The 22,465-nt window shown below is 42.7% G+C and overlaps 1 protein-coding gene across 1 annotated transcript in view; it reads right to left on the bottom strand.

Moving 5' to 3' along the window:
• Window positions 1–238: 238 nt before the first annotated feature.
• Window positions 239–22,465, bottom strand: part of NT5DC1 (5'-nucleotidase domain containing 1) — a 262,954-nt gene continuing 240,727 nt past the window's right edge. Inside the window, exon 12 of the mRNA XM_090038356.1 lies at window positions 239–5,707. Coding sequence (XP_089894482.1) covers window positions 5,589–5,707 — 119 coding nt within the window. The 3' untranslated portion in view covers window positions 239–5,588. The remainder of the gene's footprint in view (window positions 5,708–22,465) is intronic.

The following is a 22,465-nucleotide window of genomic DNA, read 5'->3' as shown; positions in this document are numbered from 1 at the left end:
TCCAGGAACAAGTCCCATTCAAGAAGCAGCTACATGTGGACTGCATTTATCACATGAAGGTAACCTTTACCAAAGGTATTATTTTGAACTATCAGTGCCTGAGCTTTGGCTGGGCTTCTCCAAATAGTCATTCTGAGTATGATAATTTTTCCCTTGTAAATTGCTTAGAAATTGTTTTCTCTTTCATTTGCTATTGCTGAGCTATCAAAGAAGGTGAATTCAGAGAAGAGTTTTCAGAAATACATTCTCTTTATTTTATAATTCAGACAGACATGCATTACACCATAACAGAGCTTCCAAGAGTTTCTTTTTTAAAAGCAAAGCTGTGACTTTCAAGGTTATGCAGCCAGATACTTTGATTTGAATCCATAATTACAGCATACCATTTTGGGGCCTACATACCAATACTCAGGCCAGTTCCGCAAAAACAGCAGTATTTCTCTCAAGCCACTGAAACTTGACAATTTTTCAATTTGTACAAAATAAAAACCAGTCCTCCAAAACAATATAGCAGTTTTCTGGGTCTCATGATTCTCTTCTCCCCAGCATACATTAAACACTTTCAAAAGCTCCTTGTTTTCAGGAGCTTCCATTGTCCTCCCAACCCAAACATTTTTCTTTCTAACCCCAGACAAATAACACAGAAAGGAATATGGGCCTCTCTTTCTTCCTTGTAACTAGAGCTGGGCAAATAATGGAGTGATCAGTTAGATGGCTCTAGTGAAAAAAATGGAAAATAATTCCTTCAATAAAATGAAAACATGAAAATGTTTTGGGTTAACAGGAAACATTTTACATGACCAGAAGCAAAATGTTCTGTTTCATTTTGTTTAACCTTATTTCTTTAATTCAGATCAGTGTTAAAAAAAACAAAACAAAACAAAAAAAATCAAAATACTGTTTAGAAAATTTCAAAATGAAATATTCGGCTTTTCTGAAATCAAGCATTTTATTTAGAAAATGCGAAAACAAAAAAATATATTTAATTTCTCCTTCCCCCTGCTTCCTCCATTTTGGAGCAAATATATTTACCAAATTTGACTAAATTTCTACGTTTCAGTGCTTTAGAAACTCTGGGTGTCTATACACGTGCTCTGGGGTGAGGGAGGACGCTTTAATGAAAGCACCCACAGCATCATGTGTATTTAGTGTCCAGCATGTCAAAAGGCTGTGGGGGTGCTTTAACTAAAGCTCATTTGATGAGCTTTAGTTAAAGCATCCCTGCCGCTATTCTGAAGAATGGGATGCTGAATACATGTAGCGCAGAGACTGTTAATTGATTCTGTTCTGATGCATGCTAATTAGCATGTTTGGGAACAGATGTCTGACATGTGTATATGTGCCCTCCATTTTTAGGACATGTACCAGAAAATTTCAAAACCGTAGATTTTCAGTCTAAAAGACCTATGCCAGTTTGCAGTATCTGAAAATACAGTCCCTTAGGTTTTGGAAAAAATGACAGCTTAACACTATTTTTCCTTCCCTTACTGTTATCAGCATAAGCCAAGGGTAAAAATTTCAGCTTTACTAGATTTTTTATCCCATAGGTCACTGAGTATAGACTAGAACTTTTAGAGGCCTGTCCCCCATCCCCAACCCCACCAAGACCTTTTTTTTTAACCCCCCCTTTTTTTTGCTTTATAGGTGTGACTCCAGGCAAGTTATATTAATACTGAACACACAGCCAACTTGGAAGTCTTTAGTTAGTGGCTGGGTATACTGGAGCAGAAGAACTGAAAACCAACATCCCTATGCTATAGAAGAAAACCAAGTTCAAACTGTTTCTACCTAATATAGATTTAATTTTTTTTGCATTCTAATGTTTGCAATTTGATAATTTGTGACAACCCCCTGCCCAGTAAACTAGAGTGAGACTTTACATTCTTTTCACGTAGAGCCTCATAAAGACATGAGAAGGAAACTATCAGAGGTATAACTACTGATTTTTGTGCCCTGAGCAGAGATGGTGGGTGGGTGGGTGGGTGTGTGTGGGCGTGTGCGCCAAGCACTTGAGAATATATAGGAGAGATGGTGACAGTGGGGGCAAGCATGGGAAGCTCTCACCTGACAGCAGCTGTTGCTGCAGTTGTGGCTATCTCCCTGCATAGTGCCTCACTGGGGAGGGTGTGGGGCTGGCTCCCTGCAGGCTGCTTCCCTGAGGGTGAGACTGGGGCTGAGGTTGGGGCCAGTGCCGGGTCCCTGAATACTGCCTTATCGTGGCCAGGGGTTGGGGCTGGTGCCATGCACCCTACCTGGCTGTGGCTGTTGATTTGGAAGCTGATGCTCCCTCCAAATTGGTGCCTGGGGATGGTGCCTCCCTAGCCCCAAACTAATTATGTTACTGGAAACTATTTAACACTTGATCATCTTGAAATGAAATGACATCTGTTACTAATGACAAGTCATACAGTTCTGTGGAAGGAAGTTTATCTGAAATTTTGCTAGCCTAATGTGTCTGGGAGAAATAGATAACTAGGCATGTGACTTGCAAAATAAGCCAAGCTCTGTTCTGTAAAACCAGTGAAAATATGGAATATTTCTCCTCATATCAATTGATTACTCCAGATTTAGAGCACAAGTAATTTAGGTTTGGGAAACCCAATGTTCAACTCCCAGTTGCACCACAGATTTTCTGTATGAGCTTGGGCAAGTCACTTAGACCCTGATTCAAAAGGGGACCTAGATACCACACACCTGACCAGTGCAGTGTTTAACTCTTTGGTTCCTGGCTCCCTATACAATGTCCGAAAAGAACGCTGATTAGAGGACTGTCTAAGCTATCAATAGGGGAAAGCTGGGGCAAGGGTGTATATTCAACCCCACTCCTCTTCACTTTATTTACCATACTCTCCTCCACGCCTCCATTCCTCTGAAGCTCTTCCATTGTGCAGGGAGCCAAAAAGCAAGACTGGGTGCTGTGGTTAGGGTCAAAACCAGGAAGGGGGAAACCTGGAGTCCAGTCTTTAATTCAAGGACCAGTAATGTATTTTACATGAAACAGTCATTGGATAGAAAACATACTGCAGCCAGGTTAGTGTCCTAAGCACTAGGTTACAGACTCAGTCTCTCTTTCTCTCTCCCTATTTCTCTTACTTTCTGTGGCCAATTCATATTTACTTATTCACATCACATCAAAATAACGAGGGGTCAAAAGAACAGTTCAGTGTCCTCTTCCTGCCCATCGATCAGCAGCCTGAAACCTGCTAGTTAGGGCACTCTTCCAGAAGCTGTGGTTTCAAACTCCTTCAGGCAACGAAGGAGACTAAACCCAAGTCTCCAACATCCTGGGAAAATGTTCTAACCACTCCACTACTGAACCAAAATGGGACACTGGCATCAATGCTACATTAAAAAAAAAATAGTGGTGACCACAGTTTTGTAGCAGGGAGTCTGATCTACTAGGCATGTGGTATGAATTTGTAGAGTATACCTACTTGAGGTGACATAAAAGGAGAAATACTTAATTTATGCATTCTCATTGGGCTTAACTATGAACTGGGTGTTGAGCAGCTTGCCCCTGGCAAAGACTGAGGCACTTCTGGATGTGCCTAGAAACAGAAAGTTCACGTCAAAAACAGAGGTGGTTATAATTCTGGACACAGCTATGTAAATTGAGCCCAAGTCCCACTTCAGGTCAATGTCGCTTTCCAGATCTGGAACTTAGACACTGTGGGTCAGATTCTGTCATCCATCTGGGACCTCAGGGGATGTATGTGACTAAGTGTGATCCCACTCCACTCCACTAAAGTCCCTGAAAACATGTTATAATGTTTATTTTTGTTACAAGGTATCATTTTACCCTTAAGACTAAGTCACAAAAAGTCTCGAGAAGGAGCACCTATCTTCCATCCTCCCTATCCATTTTTTTGCAGCCAAGAACTCAAGCAGGGTAGAATAGGATTACACTTTGACACCTAAATCCACTGTGGTACTTCATATGTATAACAGGCTTGGTTCTATATGTCTCTGAGTAGGTGGATAGCATGAAAACCCTCTCTTTCAGCAGTAACTAGATGTAGATTAGGCTAGGTACAGACATTATACTTAATGCGCTTTAAGAGTGCAGAAAGCTTGTTACAGCTGTAACAGAATAGATGTTCATGGCACATAAAGCATTTAAAAATGGCTGATTCCACTCTAAGTTAACCCTGGATGGATGTCAACTAACTTAAAGCACTTACTATTAGAGCTCTTTATCGGACGTCTGTGCCAGATCCTGTTGAGGATTAACTTACAATGTGGTTGCCATCATTTCAGGTGGTGTTGCACAGGGTCATTTGCTTGGCCTAAGCACCTGGCTGGCCCCGCTCACTGGCTGTCACTGACCTGTTAGTGACAGCCTCTGATCCCAGCCTCCTATGCAGCCTGATGGGAGGGAGGGAAGGTTTTTGTTCCCATAGCAGCCCCCGCCCCACCATACATCACGCCCCAGCTGAGATGGGGGCTACAAGGGAAGGAGTCCAGGGTTTCTTTCCCAGCAGCCGCCCCAGCAGGGCTGTGGCCCACTGCTACTTGGCTGGGGGGAAGCTGCGGGGGAAGGGCTCTGGGGTCTCTGTCCCTGCAGTAGCCTGGCCTGGCAGTGGGATACAGACCCCAGAGCCCTTTCTCTGCTGCAGCCCTGGCCGAGTCGTGCCATGCCATGCTGCAGCTGCTGGCTGCAGCTGTCAAGAGGGTGGGGAGGAGAAAGGCCCCTGTGTTCTCGGCCCCCCAGATCCCAGCCAGCAAGTTGTGGGGGGGGCCCTTGTGGTGGTGGGACTCTGTTCCCCACTTCTTCCCCCCAGACACTGCTGACAGTCACCAGCTGGTTGGGGGGGAGGCAGGGGGGAATTGGGGGTGCCACCAGGGAGAGGTGCCAGTCTGGCACCCACCTGGGAGGTGTGTGTGACCACGCCTAGCAGCCAGTGCAGGCAGGCTGTGAGCCCCTCCTTCCTCCCTCTCTCCCCTGAACAGCAAACTTCTGTTCGGTTGGATCCTGCTTTAACTTATCTGCTTTGAGTAAAGCATGACAAGTTAAAGCACTTCTAGCAGGTGCTTTTTGAACATCTGCACTTACCCTTAGATACTACAATAATGCACCTCTCTTAAAATTACCCAGGCTACATTTTGACTGTTTTTATTTAAAAGCAGGATTTGGGTTGGTATGTCCTCATTTTGGTTTCATGCTCCTTCCAATCTTATTTTTCTCAGGACTTACTATAGCAGTGGAGGCTGCTCAAGTAAGGGAATACAGACAATATCCTTGAAAATGTGCAAATATAACATAATATGATATGTAATTTGCAATGAGCTCATTTGAACACACTTCTGAAAGTGACTGGACAATGTGCTGTTACCATGTTTATATAATGCATGGAAAAAATGACAAATTCTGACAGGTAGCAGGGTAAGAAGATTTGCAGACAAGTATTCCAGTCTCATCTGTTCCAGTGGGACCAAAAAAACATGTGAAACACAAGTATGCATGTGAGCCTGGCTTTTAATTCTTCATTTGATGGCATGAAGCATTATGTCAGATGCTAATTGGTAAAAACACTATGACAGCAGTTTGGTAAAGACTACAAGGCTACTTAAGAAAAAAAGCAGTTGAACTACTTGGTAGGCACGGGCTCACCATTTGACAGCAATGATCTTGGAGGATTTGGGTAAAAACCAGCAGTTTCAGAGCTATTTGAGGAAAATCGGGTAAATCTATAATCCAGAGGCAAATCTGAAAGAAAAACATACCATGTTTTGATTAGTCACACTGCCTGTGCCTGAATAGCAGTGCCTTTTTTTCACTTAAGCCCTTGAGCAGCTTGGTCATTGGCATTAGAACCCAGATTGCATGATTGCATATTTGATGGCATAAATGTCTTCAGCCACCCTAGACATTTGCTTTCTGGGAAACTGATTCAACTTCAGTGTTTTGTTGTTCCTTGTCTGTTATAGTAAAATACAGTCTTGGAAGTGCTAAGAATGATTTAAAACTGAAATCAAACATTTTTTTTCTCCAGTCTTTTTGTGGAATCCAGCATATAGGAGCAATTATAACATAATGTTCCAAAAGACCACTCATAGCTCTAATTTCAACAGTAATCTGATATCATAAAGCTCATTTCAGAGTAACTGAGTGACCAAGATGATGACTGGTTTTTGGAGCAGATTTTTTTTTTGCTGACGTTGGATGTAGAAGTTTTCAAGATGTTCTGCTTCTGCAAAACTCAAACCACTTTCTAACACCTCAGCACAAACAATGCACAATCAGCTCTTTCCCAGTCAACAAGCAGATACTGAAGCAGCAGTTAGAGTCACAGCATTAAGGCTATAGTCAATCATGGCTAAAGTGAAAATATGAATATTTAGATCCAGTCTAGATACTATTAAATAGTAGGTAGCACAGTAGAAGTTTAGTGGCATCCCACAATTTGAGGGTAAGGTCAAATCCTACTTTCATTCACATTCCTTGACACCTTATTGGGCACGTCTCCACAAGACACTACTGTGCAGTGGTTACTGCACATTTCTTTAGTACTTGTATAATCACGTACTAAATAAATACACAGCAGCTGGAATTTTGGTGCAGTCACTGGCGAATCCCTTTTTAGCTACACAAATGCCTGTTTTTGCTGTGATGTGCTACTGTGCAGTATTATTTGGCTACCGCGCAGTTAGCATCTCTTGTAGACGTGCCCACTGTGTACCTATTCTGGGATAGAATTCTTAATTAGAAAGCTTGTCACTGAAAACAGAAATGCACCAAGTCTGTATAATAAAGTCACAACAGCAATTACTGCCTAGAAAAGTAATTTGTTATGAATATTATTACAAAAGAATAACCAACTTTATTGAGATTTTTAGTGTGCCCATGCAACAGACTATATGCTTAGAATCATATAATAATGTGAACCCATCTAAACATAAGAAAATTATTCTAGTCATTTACAAGTCCACGGAACCAGATGCGATGCACCTGAGGGTGTTGGCTAATGTGACTGCAGAACTGATGGCCATAATCTCTGAAAACCTGTGGCAGTTGGGAGAGGTCATGGATGGTAGTGCCCATCTCCAAGAAGGGGAAGGAGGAGGATCCAGGGAATTACTGACTGGTCAGTCTCACCTCAGTCCCTGGAAAAATCATGGAGCATGTCCTCAAGGAATTCATTTCTAAACACCTGGAGGAGAACAAGGTGAGTAGGAATAGACATCATGTATTCACCAAGGGCAAGTCATGCCTGACTAACCTGACTCCCTTCTCTGATGAGATGACTGGCTCTGTGGATGTGGGGAAAGCAGCAGATGTGATATAGTTTGATTTTAGTAAGGCTTTTGATATGGTCTCCCACAACATTTTCTCAAGCAAGCTAAGGAAGTATGGGCTGGAAGAATGGACTGGAAGGTAGACAGAAAACTGATTGGATCATTGGGCTCAGAGGGTAGTAATCAATATCTTGATGTCTAGTTGCCAACCAATATCTAGTGGAGAGCCCCAGGGGTCAGTCCTGGAGCCAGTTTTGTTCAATATCGTCATCAACGAGCTGGCAGATGGGAACTTGCACCCTCAGCAAGTTTGCAGATGACACTGAGCTGGGAGAATAGTAGATATGCTGGAGAGTAGGGCTAGGATTCAGAGAGACCTCGACAAATTGGAGGATTGGACCAAAAGAAATCTCATGAAGTTCAATAAAGACAAGTGCAAAGTCCTGCACTTAGAAGGGAACAATCCCATGCACAAGTACAGGCTGGGAACTGACTGGCTAGGCAGCAAATCTGCAGAAAAGGACCTAGGGGTTATAGTGGACAATAAGGTGAATATAAGCCAACTGTGTACCCTTGCTGCCAAGAATGTTAATAGCATACTGAACTGTATTAGTAGAAGACTTGCCAGCAGATCAAGGGAAATGATTCTTCTCCTCTATTTGATACTGGTGAGGCTACATCTGGAGTACTGTGTCTAATTTTGGGCCACCCACTACAGAAAGGATGTAGACAAATTGGAGAGACTCCAGTGGAGGGCAACAAAAATGGGGCTGAGGGCACGTGACTTCTGAAGAGAGGCCGAGGGAGGTGGGCTTATTTAGTCTGGAAAAGATGAGACTGAGAGGAAATTCAATAATAGCAGTCAACTACCTGAAAGGTGGTTTCAAGGAGGATGGAGCTAGACTGTTTTCAGTGGTGGCAGATCAGAGAACAAGGAGCAATAGTCTCAAGTTCCAGCAAGGGAGGTTTAGCTTGGATATTAGGAAAAACTTTCTCAGTAGGAGGGTAGTAAAGCACTGGAACAGGTTATCCAGAGAGGTTGTGCAGTCTCCATCCTTGGCTGTTTTAAAGGTCTGGCTTACACAAAGCCTTGGCCACGATGATCTAGCTTGGCATAGTCCTGCTTTCAGCAGGGGGTTGGACTAGATGATCTGCTGAGGTCCCTCCTGACCCTAATTTTCTGTGATTCTATGATACTATGAAATAATTATTGAAAAAAATACTAAGAAAATCATGTGCAGAGCTGTAGAGGAAGAAAGAAATGAAGAGGCACATGTAAAAGAAATGCAAGTTTTAAGATGCAACTGAATAGTAATGAAAACATATCATACTATAAATAGGTGTGTTCTTTTATATGAATAGCCACAGCCATAATGCATTGCTTAAATATTGGAACAAGATACACTGGTTAAGATGGCAGTTGGGAGAGGTGGGGAGGGGAGAATGTCTATATAGTAAATATTCAATACATTTCATGCATTTAAGTAAAAAGGACAACTCTCAAGGGTTAAATAATTTGGCCCAACTGTTGCTTTAATTTTTAATCTTATATGTCATGCCTCCCTTGCTGTCTGCCTGCGGCTGCTAACATTGACAAAAATCCTGTTTTTGGAAAGCATACCTCTTACACATTTCAACATCCTTTTACTCATAGGTCAGAGCAGACAGCAGAGGAAGTGTGTCATCTGAGTGTGCAGATGCAAACAAACCCCATGCCCTACTCTTTGGTGAGCTTCCAAGACGTAGAAAGGATTTTTGTTATGTTCCAATCCTCATACAGGCTGATGGAGTTGATTTTATGTTTTTAGTCTCTGGTGAACTGGCCTATTTCCAATTTGAGTAATAACCTCATGGCTAAGCTTTCCCTACAGATACATATGATATTATTCACTTTCTGTCCCTAAACCGTTCTGTTTTGCTATGCATTTATTTCTTGCATTCACACTTCACTGAAAGATTGACCACCTGTCACCCTCGTCACCCTTGTCTATCTTCAGTTACACAGTTAATCAATGAGTCAACAAAATCAGTGGGGTACTCAGTCATTGGGGGTGTCTATACACGTGCTCTGAGTAGACTCAGTTAATTAGAACACTTCAGCGTGTTGCAGCATCAGCTGCATTCAGCATCCCATGTTTTCAAATACTGGCATTTTAACTAAAGCTCATTGAACAAGCTTTAAAACACCCCCCCACCATTTTAAAATGTGGGGTGCCGAATACATGAGATGCTGAGGCATTTTGATTAGAGCAGTTCCTCAGAGCTGCTCCAATTAAAACACGACCCCTCCATCCCAGAGGACACATATGGAGCCCTATGTTGTTTTTTCCCCTCTGTCTTCTTTCTTCCTTCACTCCTTATTTACTATATTCTTTTTAAAAAAAGTCTTAATTTTCATTCACATTATTTCTCTTACACTACTTTTCCCTCTGTTGTGTGGAACAACTCATAACACTGCTAGACAACCCAAGCTACAGGTCTCTTGCTGTTAAGACATCTCCCAGAGTTTGCAACAGGTCCTATTTAGCATTTACAGTTATTTTCTTCTGTGTGCCTCACTTAAGCCATAAACACTAACAAAGTTGTGGTCAAAAAGTTCAGGCCTGAATGGCTAAAGTTAGGCTCCTCAATCCCTAGCTTAACATCTAATTGTAAAATGTCAAATACAAAATGCTAGGACATGCAGAAAATTGATTTGGAAAGCAGAAAGAATGAAGCGGAAATCAACAGTCAGTGAAGCTAAGGACAATTAAATAATGAGAAGAGATTTTTTCCCCAAGTATATTAGGAAGAAAACCAGTCTGACAGTGATTTGGGTCCATTACTAGAATTGTCAATTATAATGGAGAAAGCATTTAATAAACATTGTTGTTCTATATATCAGAAAATATAGATAAATATAGAAAATACAGCTAAAGTGGTCATATCATGTGATTACTGATGAAATGCTGAAAGATGGACAAAACTTGCAACTCCCGTTAACTTTAATGGGATTTGTAGGTCTTAGCAATTCTCAAAATGAGGCCAGTTTACACTGAGGTACTTAACTGTGGCTAGAAGCCTAACTTTAGGAAGCCCAGTTTGTATATTTTGGCCAAAATCTAAACTATTAATAAACATTTAAACAACAAATTACGAGATAAGTGATAGCAAATGAATACTGGCATAAACAAGACTATAATGAGATATTTGCATGAACAAAGGAAGCTCTCAAACTACTCCCAAATTATAAGTTTTCCCTTTCCAAAAAAGCCTGAGAAGAAAGGTGGGTTCTGTATACTAAATGTGCTATTTCAGATGAGGGAAGGGAGTAAATTTGAGAGTTAAGGAGTCTTCTCCAAAAATACTCATCGTCATCCCCTCATACCTACACCCTACCCTGAAGGCCTTTACCAATTAGAAGAGAGGTAGCACTATAAAGGAGAGACGCTGTCTCATACAACCAGGTCATATACCTACTGATATCTGTACAAAATGAAATAAACTAAGCATACCAAGAGAATGAATTTAAGGGAAATAACAACACACTACAGTAAACATACATATGTAGCCCAGAAATAAGGTTTGGAAGAGAAGGGACACTCCAATGAATGAATTCACTATGAACGTTTTATTGTGTGTGTGAGTAAGTGTTAATTGTCAGGGAGGTACCTTTCCCCAATTTTCCTGACTCAGCAAAATCTCTGGATCCATCAGTAAACGTAGTGGAAGGATAGACAGGCAGATTTTCTAGTCTGCTGGCAGCCTGATTAAATAACGGTCTGTTGTCTCTATACAATGCCACTTAAAATCGAGGCTTCCAAAATAACAAAAAGTTAAGCTGCTAAGGAAATATTTTTCAGCAACTTTATAAGCTACAATAAATAAGAAAGATTTTTTTCACATTTCACCTTGCCTTGTGTTTCTTTGACTTTCACTGTTAGTTTTAAATATTACTTAAAACTGACTGCTAACGGAGCAGTAGGGGAGCAAAAATTTACTAGCAGGATCAAACTTGTAATTTTGCTGATACTTACTGGCAAAACTAGTTTTTGAGTTGGAAATGTTGGAAAACCAATGTTTTTGAGTTGAAAATGTTGGAAACCAAACACTTCTGAAGCATAGGTTCCCAAAATTTTGCTGAAAGAAGATCACTTAACAGCTGGGACATCACTGAGTCATAATTAGACATAATTAAACATTTTCTAGGTATAAATTGAAGGGTTTAGATCTCAGATTTTTCTGAGATTCACAAAGGGAGTGTGGCAATGTTGACAGCTTCCTTGCCTAGATTCATGCACCTGACCTTGGAGTGGAATACAGGACCCTGTGTTGGCCATTTAAATTTCCTGCACAATGCTTGGGGAGAATTGAGCAGCTAAGAATGGGATTTACTTCAGTTAGTATGCTGAGCAGAGGGGATGAGGGCAGAGCCAAAGCTAATCAAAAGGAACTGCTAAACAGAAGGAAGTATCTACGCCAAGGGTCAGCCATGTTTTAAGGCAGACTGCCAACCCTGCCCCTTGTAAGATATTGGTGTGCCAGGGGTGGATGGCAGGGGGCTGTAAGGGTCCTGATCCTTGTTGTCTCTTCTCTACCATCCACTCAGAGGCATGCGTGCACCTGCCGCCAGCAATGAGCCAGGCTGAGGCTCTGAAGACCTTGGTGCAGTGGCTTGCAGCCTCCCCGCTGCCTGCTGTGAGCAGCTAGGGTCTGTGGCAGGAGGCAGGGGCCTGCCCAGGTCAGCTGTGGCAGGTGGCCAGAAGGCTGCAGGCTTCTGCACTGAGGTCTGAGGTGCCCTGGCTCAGCTCATTGCTGTTGGTAGGTGCATGCACACCTCTGAGTGAACAGCAGGGGAGCTGCAAAGGGCCTTATTCTTGTTGTAGCAGTGCAGCCCTGGCCCCTTCTCCGCCACTCCCCTGAGACATGCGTGCCAAGAAAAATGCCTTCATGTAGCACATTCTGGCACGTACCGGGGTTGCTGACCCCTGACCTACACCCACATCTTTCCAGAATCTAGACAGCTCCCTGTGGCCCTGAGTTAGTGTTAAGTTCATGGCCCTGAACCCTCTTCTATCCTTATGCACCTAAGTAGTTCCTTTTAGAAATGGAAGACTGTTCGCATTTTTCTTTTAGAATGCAGGGCCTCTGGTGCCCTCCTGCTAAATAATGGCTTAGTGGTTAAAGCACTTGCTTAAAAATAGGAAGACTTGAGTTTTTGGCTTTTTTCTTTTCACACTGTCAGCGTTCACGTAAGTGCCTGGCTCACTGGACTGCAGAGTTATTTTCACAGGCTGGTTTCATTAACTTTGAAATAAATCATAGCTCAGTGCTTCAGTACGTGTTAGTATAGGCTTAGCATGCCTACAAGATTAGCGTCCTCCAGGGGCACAGGGGGCGCATCTACACATGCATTTACATCACATTAAATTTACTGAGCAGTAAGTGGAAATAGGCCAGTGTCTACACATGCAGGATTTAAAGCACATGAACACTGTGTGTGGTATGACTTGGGACTAAAGTTCAAACATCTACTATAACTTATTTTAATTTTATTTAAAAAATATTTTTGTCCTGATTTGTGTGTGTTCACATAGTGTATCTAGAGGTGATTGCATAATAGCTCAAAATACAGTCTTCCATTTGTATATCGCACGTGGTGGAGTGTGGGGGTTGTTTGTGTGGGGTGTGGATGAGGGGTATGTGGTTGAGGTGGAGGTATGTGGGACAGTGTGTGTGTATGTGTGTGGATATGGTGGGGTGGATGGAGGTTGTAGAGGGCTGTGGGTGTGTTTGGAGGTATGGTGAGGGGTGGGGGTGTGTGTGACGGTGGGGGTGTGTGTGCAGATATGGTGGGGAAGGGGAGGTGGGAATGTGTGCAGGGGCTGTGGGAAGGTTTGGATGTGAGTTGGGGTATGGGGTGAGGTGGGGTGTGTGGAAGGATGTGTGTGTGTGGGAGTGTGTGTGGGGGCTGTGGGAGGATTTGGGTGTGTGTTGGGGGTAAGGTGGGGGGTGGGATGTGTGGGAGGGTGTGTGATAGTGTGTGTGTGTGGGGGGGTCCTTGGAGTCCTGGGAGTGTGTGGGCCCCTAGATCTGTAGGTGGCAGCAGTGTGCAGGCCCAGCCCCATCCTACCCAACAGTGCACAGCTCCCCACATTCCCACCCCAGTCCCTGGCCACACGTGACCCCACAGCACTCCTGTCCGAGTCCTCAGCTGCTTGTGGTGACAGCGAGTGGGGCCAGCTCCATCTGTACCCAAGGCATGCAGCTCCTGTGCTCCCACCCCAGTCTCCAGCCACACATGGTAGCAGCATGCAGGGCCAGTCCCACCTGGCCCCATATCATGTGGCTCCTGCAGCAACTCCCCACACTCCCAGGCCCTTTCCCCCAGACCAGTGGGGCCCTTACCTAAATTCCACCCTTGCATGCAGGGAGGCTGGGAACAGCCTTGGGGTGGTCGGGCTAAAGCCACTGACTGGGAAAGGCTTCTTATCTCTAGCACCTGATGGCTTGGGGATGGGGTGGGCAAGGCCAGGCTGTGGGGGGAGGGCATTGGTCATTTAGTAACCAGAGCCACCATCTGCATGAAGGTGCCATTTATAGAGGAGCAGCCCAGGGCCAGGGCCAGGGCTTACAGGGGGCTTATGGAGGGGCCTTGCATGCCAGACGGAATTACGTGGCAGGGCCAGATCGCGCCCATGGGCCATATTTTTCTCACCCCTGATTTAGACTGATCTTCTGCATAAGACATGCCACTGACATGTCACTGAATCTCACTGAATGACTCCTGCCTTCTTACACTTATTTTGCTAAGAACATGGACTGTCACAAAAACAGTACTGCAAATACCATGATAATGGTGAAGTTCTGAATTGTTAGTGCATTTCCATTTAGGATGGAATTTTCATTGCAATGACTATGCTCTGCTGTTAATATAATTCATACAATATCAACAGTTGGCATATTTCTTAAGATGCTGATAAAAAAACACTGAGCTATTATAATCAACAGTGAGCTAGTAGATATTGTTAGCAAGTGATATCCAAACCACAAACCTCTTTTACTGGAGAAAAAAAGCTCAGCGTGGCAGCCATGTGCACATACTTGAAGATAAAAAGTGTCACTGTGGTTGAGTGATTATTAAGTTTTAAATAAATGTGCAGAAGATAACTATAATCAAATCCAGACATAAGGCCTGTTTGGTAAATTCAGTACTCTAATTTAAGTCCTTTTTGAGATTTCCTTAATACAATGTTGTATATTAAACAATACAATCTTCAGCAAATTTGTGAGACTAGAAGACATTTCTCGTGCAATAAAGAAATCACATGTTAAAACAAAAACAGGTTTTTCTTTCAAAATTACATGGAAGAAATATGAATCATTTTGCAATAATCACCAACAAAAACAAAGCCAACATTTTTTAACTCTGACACCAGGAGCTACATTCCTCTTGGGGAATGGGAAACACTACAGAAAACACAACTTCCCTTCCCTTTTCCTTTTCTGAGGTCAAAGCTATTTCAGCCACTAGGGCAAACAGGGCAGTTAAAACATTTAGTGGTGAACAGCAGGGGGTTTTCTGGACCAAATCCAAATATGTCCTCCATTAATTACAGAAAAAGCAAAACAATGATCATCCACCTCTTTTCATGTGAACAGTGATTCACAACTTTTAACTCTACAACTTGAAAAACTAAAAATGCCAGCACCAATGCACAGAAAATTATGAAATTGGGAAATCAGAAAGGAAAGCCTTAGAATCGTTATTAAAAATGTGGAATAGTAGCAAGTCTGGTAAACAACACAGGGCTATCATAAGGCTTGGAGATAGGAACAAATCCTAGTCTGATGTAATTTGTCACAGATCCAATGGAGCTATGATGATTTAGACCAGCTGCATCTTTGCCTCATTTAAAGGCACCTTTCCTTAGATTTAAATGTTCTGAAGGAGACCAAGGAAAACATTCAGATTTTAAATAAAAAACGAGTTTGAAGCAAACAGTGTTCCTGAAACACAGCTCACCTGACTGAACTGTTTTACATAGCGGTGAAACACCTTAATGACCTATGCTGCCTATACCCTTCAAACAAAAGCTCCCCACTTCATGATCTAGAAGGGCTCCTTATTTTTCAGATTGCTCTATGTCGGGGCTATAGGGCAAACTCAGAACATGTGGTATTATTTCAGAGGCAAAAAAAAGCCAAAACAAAATGCAAGATCAGAAATAGATCAATCTGATATAAATTATTTTTCAGCAGTGAATTCTAGTGATGATTTTCCAAAACAGGAGCTCAGATATCCACCCTGTCAAAACAAAGCTTTTAAACTACAGAAGTCAGCAAGAGTGAACCATTCTTTTTATCAGTTATGGGAAAGTCATTAGTACAGCCTACTCAAGCCTAAGAAGAGAGAGAGGTGTGCTCTGGCTGTATGGAATGGGAATGAAATGAGACAAGTCATATTTCCTAACAGATAAAGCAAAACACATCAGAAACAAGCAGCATGCTGTATTGTTTCTGAAAGAATCAGACAAAAGAACCTGAAGAAAAGAAAATGTGTGGCACTCTGCTCAGCAATATGCTGGAAAAAAGTGGTTAGCACCCCCACACCTCCTCAGTATATTAGAAAAACATAAAACAGATACCATAATATCAAATATATAAGTATCCTTTGGGATTTCTGTGGGTACGTCTATACTGCTTCTACAGTAATCTTAATGTTTTGTGTGACAGTCTACTGCTGCTTGGCAGGCCAGCTGTTGGATTATGGAAGCTTCCCAGTCCATAGCATGGTATCAGGCCAAGCTCTTTCAGGAAGGCAGCAACATAAGAAAGGTAGGATTGTATGGAAGTGCAGTCAAGTGACAGAAGATTATTAAAATGTACATCTAGTCAGAAAAAATGAAGCGTATTTACCAGCCAGAATAGGATGCTTTTGCATTTCAAACACGCTATATGAGTCCAGCCTGAACTTAATACCCTGCTTTGATCTGTGTGTCTCCTTCTGACATGTAATTGCAGGAGGCAACCCAAACATGGAAACTGCCAGGGGATGGCAAGATAGAAAGACAGACGACTAAGGCTAAACAGAACAGCTTGTCCCACTGTACCCACCTTCTGATATTTTCCCTTAAGAAATGCTGTGTGGAAAAAGATGGACTGTCCAAGGAGGACACCGATCAAAGCAGAACATTCTCCCTCACACTTTCCATTTCTTGTGGAGCTCAAATTTTGTGCAAACAAAGTGGTTTCGTTAATGCTGCTTTGGGGATTAATTCCCTTTCCACCTTCTGTAACCCCCCTTCAGAAGCCCTCACAGTATCAGAAAGAAGTCAGTCTTGTTAGGGGTTGTTTGTCAGAGTTCCCTATTAATTCTCAAACCATAGAGCAAATAAACAGTCTATCTCTCTCCAAATCCTGACATCTCATATGAAAAAATGTAGAACCCCCCCCCTCCCCCCCAAGTTCATGAAAATGTCTCCTGTCTCAACCAGCTCCAGTTAGCTCTGAAAAGACCTACTGTATACAGAGCAAATCAGCAATTACTGCAAAATGCCTCGGTTCTGTCAATACGTTTTTGAGCACATCCTGTGAGGGAAGTGGGCTAAAGTTCAGGAAGTCATTTTGTTGCACGAAAATGGTGATGGCTTCAGAATCAGGAGCTGGAGAGAGAGATTCTCTTGGTCATACATTTTTACTGTACTCCAGATTTTCAAGTCATTAGATTCACTTGTTGTAGATCAAACTGTTCTCTTTACCCAGCCAATGGCTAGATTCAGTATTGTGTCCTGTCCAAGGATTTAGTGCTGTGAGTTGGATTTTCATATAGTTTCGACCTGAATAAAAATTTCTTTCAACTACTACTTTCCTCACTATTTTTCTTCTATCCAAAATATCCCAACTTATTTGCATAATTAAGATGGCACGTCCAGGGCTCACTATGCACTTATGCTCAAGAGAACCCAGAGTATTTTCTGCCTAGGGACTCAAAAGTAATGGCAGAGTCCCTGAGCTCTAAGCAAGAAAATATGACAGTATACAAAATAGCTGCTTTAGGGGAGCCAAAATATTCTCTGTCGACATGCCCAGAGGACCAGCAGCAGACATCTCTGTCCTGTCATGTGAGAATGTTGCTGCCTAACATCTGGTCTTTCCTATTGCAATTACTATTTTGGAGGTCTGCACTGTCCCAGAAAGGCTTTGGATGCACAAAGAGTATCTAGTGCTTATATAGTGCACAGCTTCCTAAGTTATTTTTCAAATTACAGCTATTGTTATTAAGAATGTTATTAAGCATGTTACCACAGCCTATGTCAAATACCACAGTTTTCCTCCACCATGAGACTACTCCAATGCAGGCTAATCACTTGACAAGCAATTACTGGTTAGTCAACCCATGGTAGCCTAATCTGTGAAAGCACATTACATATACTGTATTTTCACTCCCCTTATCAGCACTGGCTCTGTTCCATGGCATGACCAGCTATATATCTGTTGTGAAGTAGGGCCTCAGCTTCAAACTGCCACAATTTATGATGTTTATATTTTTAGGGTGCTGTACAATGGTGACATAGCACAAAGGTATCTTGCCATGGATACAGAGGCATAAATTTGAACCTAACTCTAGATTCAGGCCAAAGATTGCCTTCAGTCAAACCAGCTGCAAATTAGTACTGGCCCTTTTGGACTCCTTTGAAAAGTCACAGATAGCAAGGACAGCAGCCACATCACTTCCTGTTGTGCTGCTGGCTACTGAAGATTGTATGCCATAACCATTCAAATCTAATGAGCCACCAAAGTGTGGGAAGCAACTCTAGGGTGGCAACCTGTCTCCCCATTCTGGAGAGCATGCGAGACAACCTAATGGAGGTGAGCATTGGTAATTGTCTTGTTTGGGCAACACATAAAAGAATGAACTACACAGAAGGCGGTCAGGATGGCATCTATTGACTAATTTATTCAGGGGTGAACGACAATAAAATAAAATAGAATAATAACTGTCAAAAACAACAAATTTATTATGATATAACCTTTATTTGTTTGCTACTCTGCTTGGTGACAAAAATGTGGAGAGAAGAAAATAGTTCAAGAATTTGCACTTTTCTACCTTTTCCTAACTTCTAAATGCTTGAATAGGTCCATCCTTAGAATAGGCTGGCAAAAGTCATAATGGCTCACACAAAAATTTAATCTGCAGGGACTGCATCATCTAATAATTATCTGCATTTTGGACTCAGAGGGCATGTCCCCAAGAGTGGGAATGTGCATTTCTCCAAGGACAAACAGCAGCGGCACAATTTGTGCCACTGCTCCTTGTCCGTGGGAAATGCCTCTGCCCCAGTAGACTTACCTTGGGTCCCAAGGGCCTCCAGGTGCTGCAGCCACAGCAATCTAGCAGCAAGGAGCCTGGTTGGCAGCTGGAGTACAGCCCTGGCTGTCCAGGCTCTGGTTTCTGGTGGTGTTCACTGCCACCACGTGCACTGCTCTGCTTTTTTAAGGTGTGAGGATTTTTTTGACACCAGGATCTAACCCCCACCCGCACTGTAAATTAGCAGTGTGGGGAATGCCTGCATGTGTAGTGTGTGTGGTGTGCACTGCCACAGATACATCTGCACAACTGCATACCACATATCTGCACTTGTCTGGATGTGCCCAGAGAGGTGGGAAAAAAAAGTTAATTATTTGAAGCCTAAAGGCAGGATTACATTTGAAAGGCTTTTTAGTGAAGCCACACTGACATATTACACTGACAAACTGCTTGTTGTGAGGGTACACCTTGTACTGACAAAACTATTGCTTCATCCAGCCTATTTTATTCTGGGAGCAGAGCTATCTCGGCAAAAGTGAGCTTTGTCAGTGTAATTATATCTACACCAGGGGCTTCTGCCAGCAACGCTCTGTTGGTGATAGAACACACCTTTGCAACTTTCCTGTTTGACAAAGCTGTGGTGGCAAAAGTTTGTAGATTATAGCTGGCCTAAGGAAGAGGTTCACTGTCCTATAGGTTTGTAAGCGATACTGCAGAACAAAGTTTAAACACTGTGGAATGGTGAAGCTGGAAAAACTGCAAGAAGGACCCTGAAAAGACAGCCCTTCCTTACTTCACTTCTGGTCTGAGCATAGGTAAATGGTAAGACTAGATATTACATCTTAATTACTGTTACTGCCTAGGGCTGGACATTTTCACTACAATTAATCTGAGTCAATTACAGCTACTGTTATGAAAAAAAAAATCACTTTAACAGCTAACTCATTTTCCTCCTTAGAGCTCAGGGAATAGCGGCATCACTTCTGGGTCCCTCTGCAGAGGCCAAATGGTCCTATCCTTTAATTTAGCAAAGATGACGAGGAAAAAAGAATCAAAGTACAACATTCTCGAATGAAAATATCCAAAGTTTAGCTTTGCTTCAGAAAGTGACTGCAAGGCTAAGTACAGACAGTTAAAAAGCCTGAATCTGAATTGATTCATGGGCTGTGTGTTCACTTCCTCTTCCTGCTGCCCTGAGGTCTCTGAGAGTTGAAGTCCAGAGCCACAACAGCAGGACTCTGCAGGGTTGCTCATCATTTCCTCTTCCTGCTTCTAGGTACCTAGAACTAGTAGTCCACAGTTGCAGCCAGCAGTAAGTTTGAGCAGGAGAAGGGGTGTTTAACTCTCCTCCTTGGCCCCAGACCCCAGCTGGGGTTTGCCTGGGGGGGCAATCCCCCCACCGACTAGACTGCATCCCCAGCTAGGCTTACTCTCCCCACCACCCAGCTCCCTTGTCAGCCAGTCTTCACTGCCCCAGGTAGGAGCAAACAGCACAGCCCAGTCCAAGGCTGCAAAATGCTGGGATTCTGGGGGATTCTGATTTAACATGAACCAGGAAGGGGGCTGGGACAGAAATGTCATAAATGGTTTGACCCAAATCAGTTAAGTTGGATTATATATTCAACCAGGTTTATCTTAAAGCAGTTTCAGCCATTTTGAAACTGGTTTATGTGCACTGAGCTTCTGTTCTGTTACAGGTTTAAATCAGTTTCTGATCACTTAAAGCAGTTTATGTGTAACTTTTCTCCCTCGCTGAAGACTGCAAGGATCCTGATGTCAGATGCTGGAGCTCTGAAGGGAGCTGCTGACTGATAGACAGTCACCAAGGTAGGTATGATTTAGTAACATCATCCTGGCTGTAAAGAGAGGTGGGAATAACGTTCTAGGCCTGGGACTCAGAAACTGTAGTATAAATTAAACTACAGCATGGCTGGAATGTATGAGTTTGACTTCACTGCTAAACGACAACAAAAATGATGTAGTATTTATCAAGGGATAACACATGTATAGGAACTCTTCTGAAGTAAAAAACATAGTGAAAGTAAGGCATATTAGTTTTACTGTAAGGTAAATTTGCTGAGATCAGTCTCAGGTAGGGATAGAGCAGGGGTGGGCAATTATTTCGGGTGGAGGGCTGCTTAATGAGTTTTGATGAGCTGTTGAGGGTGGCAGGGGTAGTCCCACCCCTTGATAGTTGCCTCACCCCCTTGTCACTATCTTGGGACCAGAACTCCCACCCCTAACACCTGACCTTTGCCACCAGAAGTCCCTCCCCTTGCCCTATGGAAATACTCCTTTTTGGGGGGAGGAGTTGCCATCTTAGAACCAGAAAGAAATCAAATCATATACTGAAGTCAAATACCTACTGAAACATATTTTGATTTTATTACAAAAAATATTTTGTCATGATTTGTGTTTGTGTAGTGTATATAGAGGTGATTGCAGAATAACTCAAAAATAAATTCTTAGTTTTGTATATTGTATGTGTGTGTGTATGATGGTTGTATGTATGGTGGGGTGTGTGATAGGATGTAAGTGTGTGTATGGGGGGGATTTATGAGGGGATGTGGTGGTGTGTAGCGGGACATAGGGTATTTTGGGGTGTTATGCCAACCCCAGCCCCACTCTCAGCTCCTGTCCAACTGCAACTCCACCCCCACCACTTCCCTACCTCTTGTCCAGAGGCAGCAGGGGACTGGGGAAGTGGAGCAGGTCCCTGGAGACTGCAGGAGTAGCAGCCCCGCACAAAAGGTGCACCCTGGCAGGTCTGGGCCCCTCTGCCCACAAGGGTGGGAGCGAGGCAGTACGGTAAGTTTGGGGCTGTGTGTACATGTTACCATTGTGGGCAGAAGGGCTGGGTGGGGTACAATTTGTTGGGAGCTGCTGAGGGATGGATGACAGTGCTTTGCAGGCTGGATCCAGCCTGCAGCTGTATCTTGTCCACTCTGGGATAGAGAGTTGACACTGGTGAACTTCTGACGCTGGTGAGTTTACATCACAGTAAAAACTAAAGAGCCTTGTTTTCAGTCTGACTTTTACTTTGGGTTAGCTGGTACAAAATTCCCTATCCTGTTTAAGTGATAAAGGAAAGCCCAACCTCTTCTGAGTTACCTTCCAAATCCAGAGGGTCTAGGAAAGGCACAAACTTTCAAAGTAAATGCTATGCGCTACAGTACAATAAATGTTCCTTGGGATATTTAAAGATGTTTCCAAAAAAAGAAAAAAATACATTAAAATCTGGCTGAAAGACTACTCATGATATTTTGAAATGTATTTATTTGAGCTGCCTTTTGTTTTACACATGTATCCACATATCAGAATGCTGTACTGCTCTCAGCAATGCTCTAAAATCATTCCACAGCTCAGAGATCTCGTCCAAGCCCATTTACAGCCTTAACGACAGCCTAAAAATTAAATGAATGATGCTGCCTGACTTAAAGGATAATTTTAAAGTGGACATGGCTGACTAGTTCCTCCTTTCCTAATGACTGCCCCATGAGTTTGCCCCTTAAATCTTATCAGGTGGCTGTGCTTCGACATCTCACAGGAGAGAGATTACAGGAACATTTCTGTCAGTCATTGGCCAGGAAGTAATATTTTGGTTTATGCATGATTTGATAAGGCCTTCAGGGGCACCAGATAATAGGCCCATCTGGGGAGAAAGGGTTTAATACATCATAATCATAATACAAAGGAAAAAAGACCTCTTGTTATATTCAAAATAACTCTCAAAGAATAATACTTAGCATGAGAACAATTTTATTTAATACGTTGACCAAGAGGCTCTTTACAAGCCAGCTTTGATTGTGGATATTAAACAAACCTGTGGCAACTTCTTTGCTGTCAGTTTATCCACATGTAGTAAAGCCCCAGAAACATGAGAAATATGAAATGAACTCATTTACTAAGACAAGAAGCTTATTTAAAAATTCTTTTTCC

Source organism: Crocodylus siamensis, chromosome 1 (genome assembly GCF_052110815.1).
Source record: "Crocodylus siamensis isolate JL-2025a chromosome 1, ASM5211081v1, whole genome shotgun sequence".
NCBI lineage: Eukaryota > Metazoa > Chordata > Crocodylia > Crocodylidae > Crocodylus > Crocodylus siamensis.
Note: the sequence above shows the minus strand (reverse complement) of the source record. Positions and strands in the feature narration are given on the sequence as shown.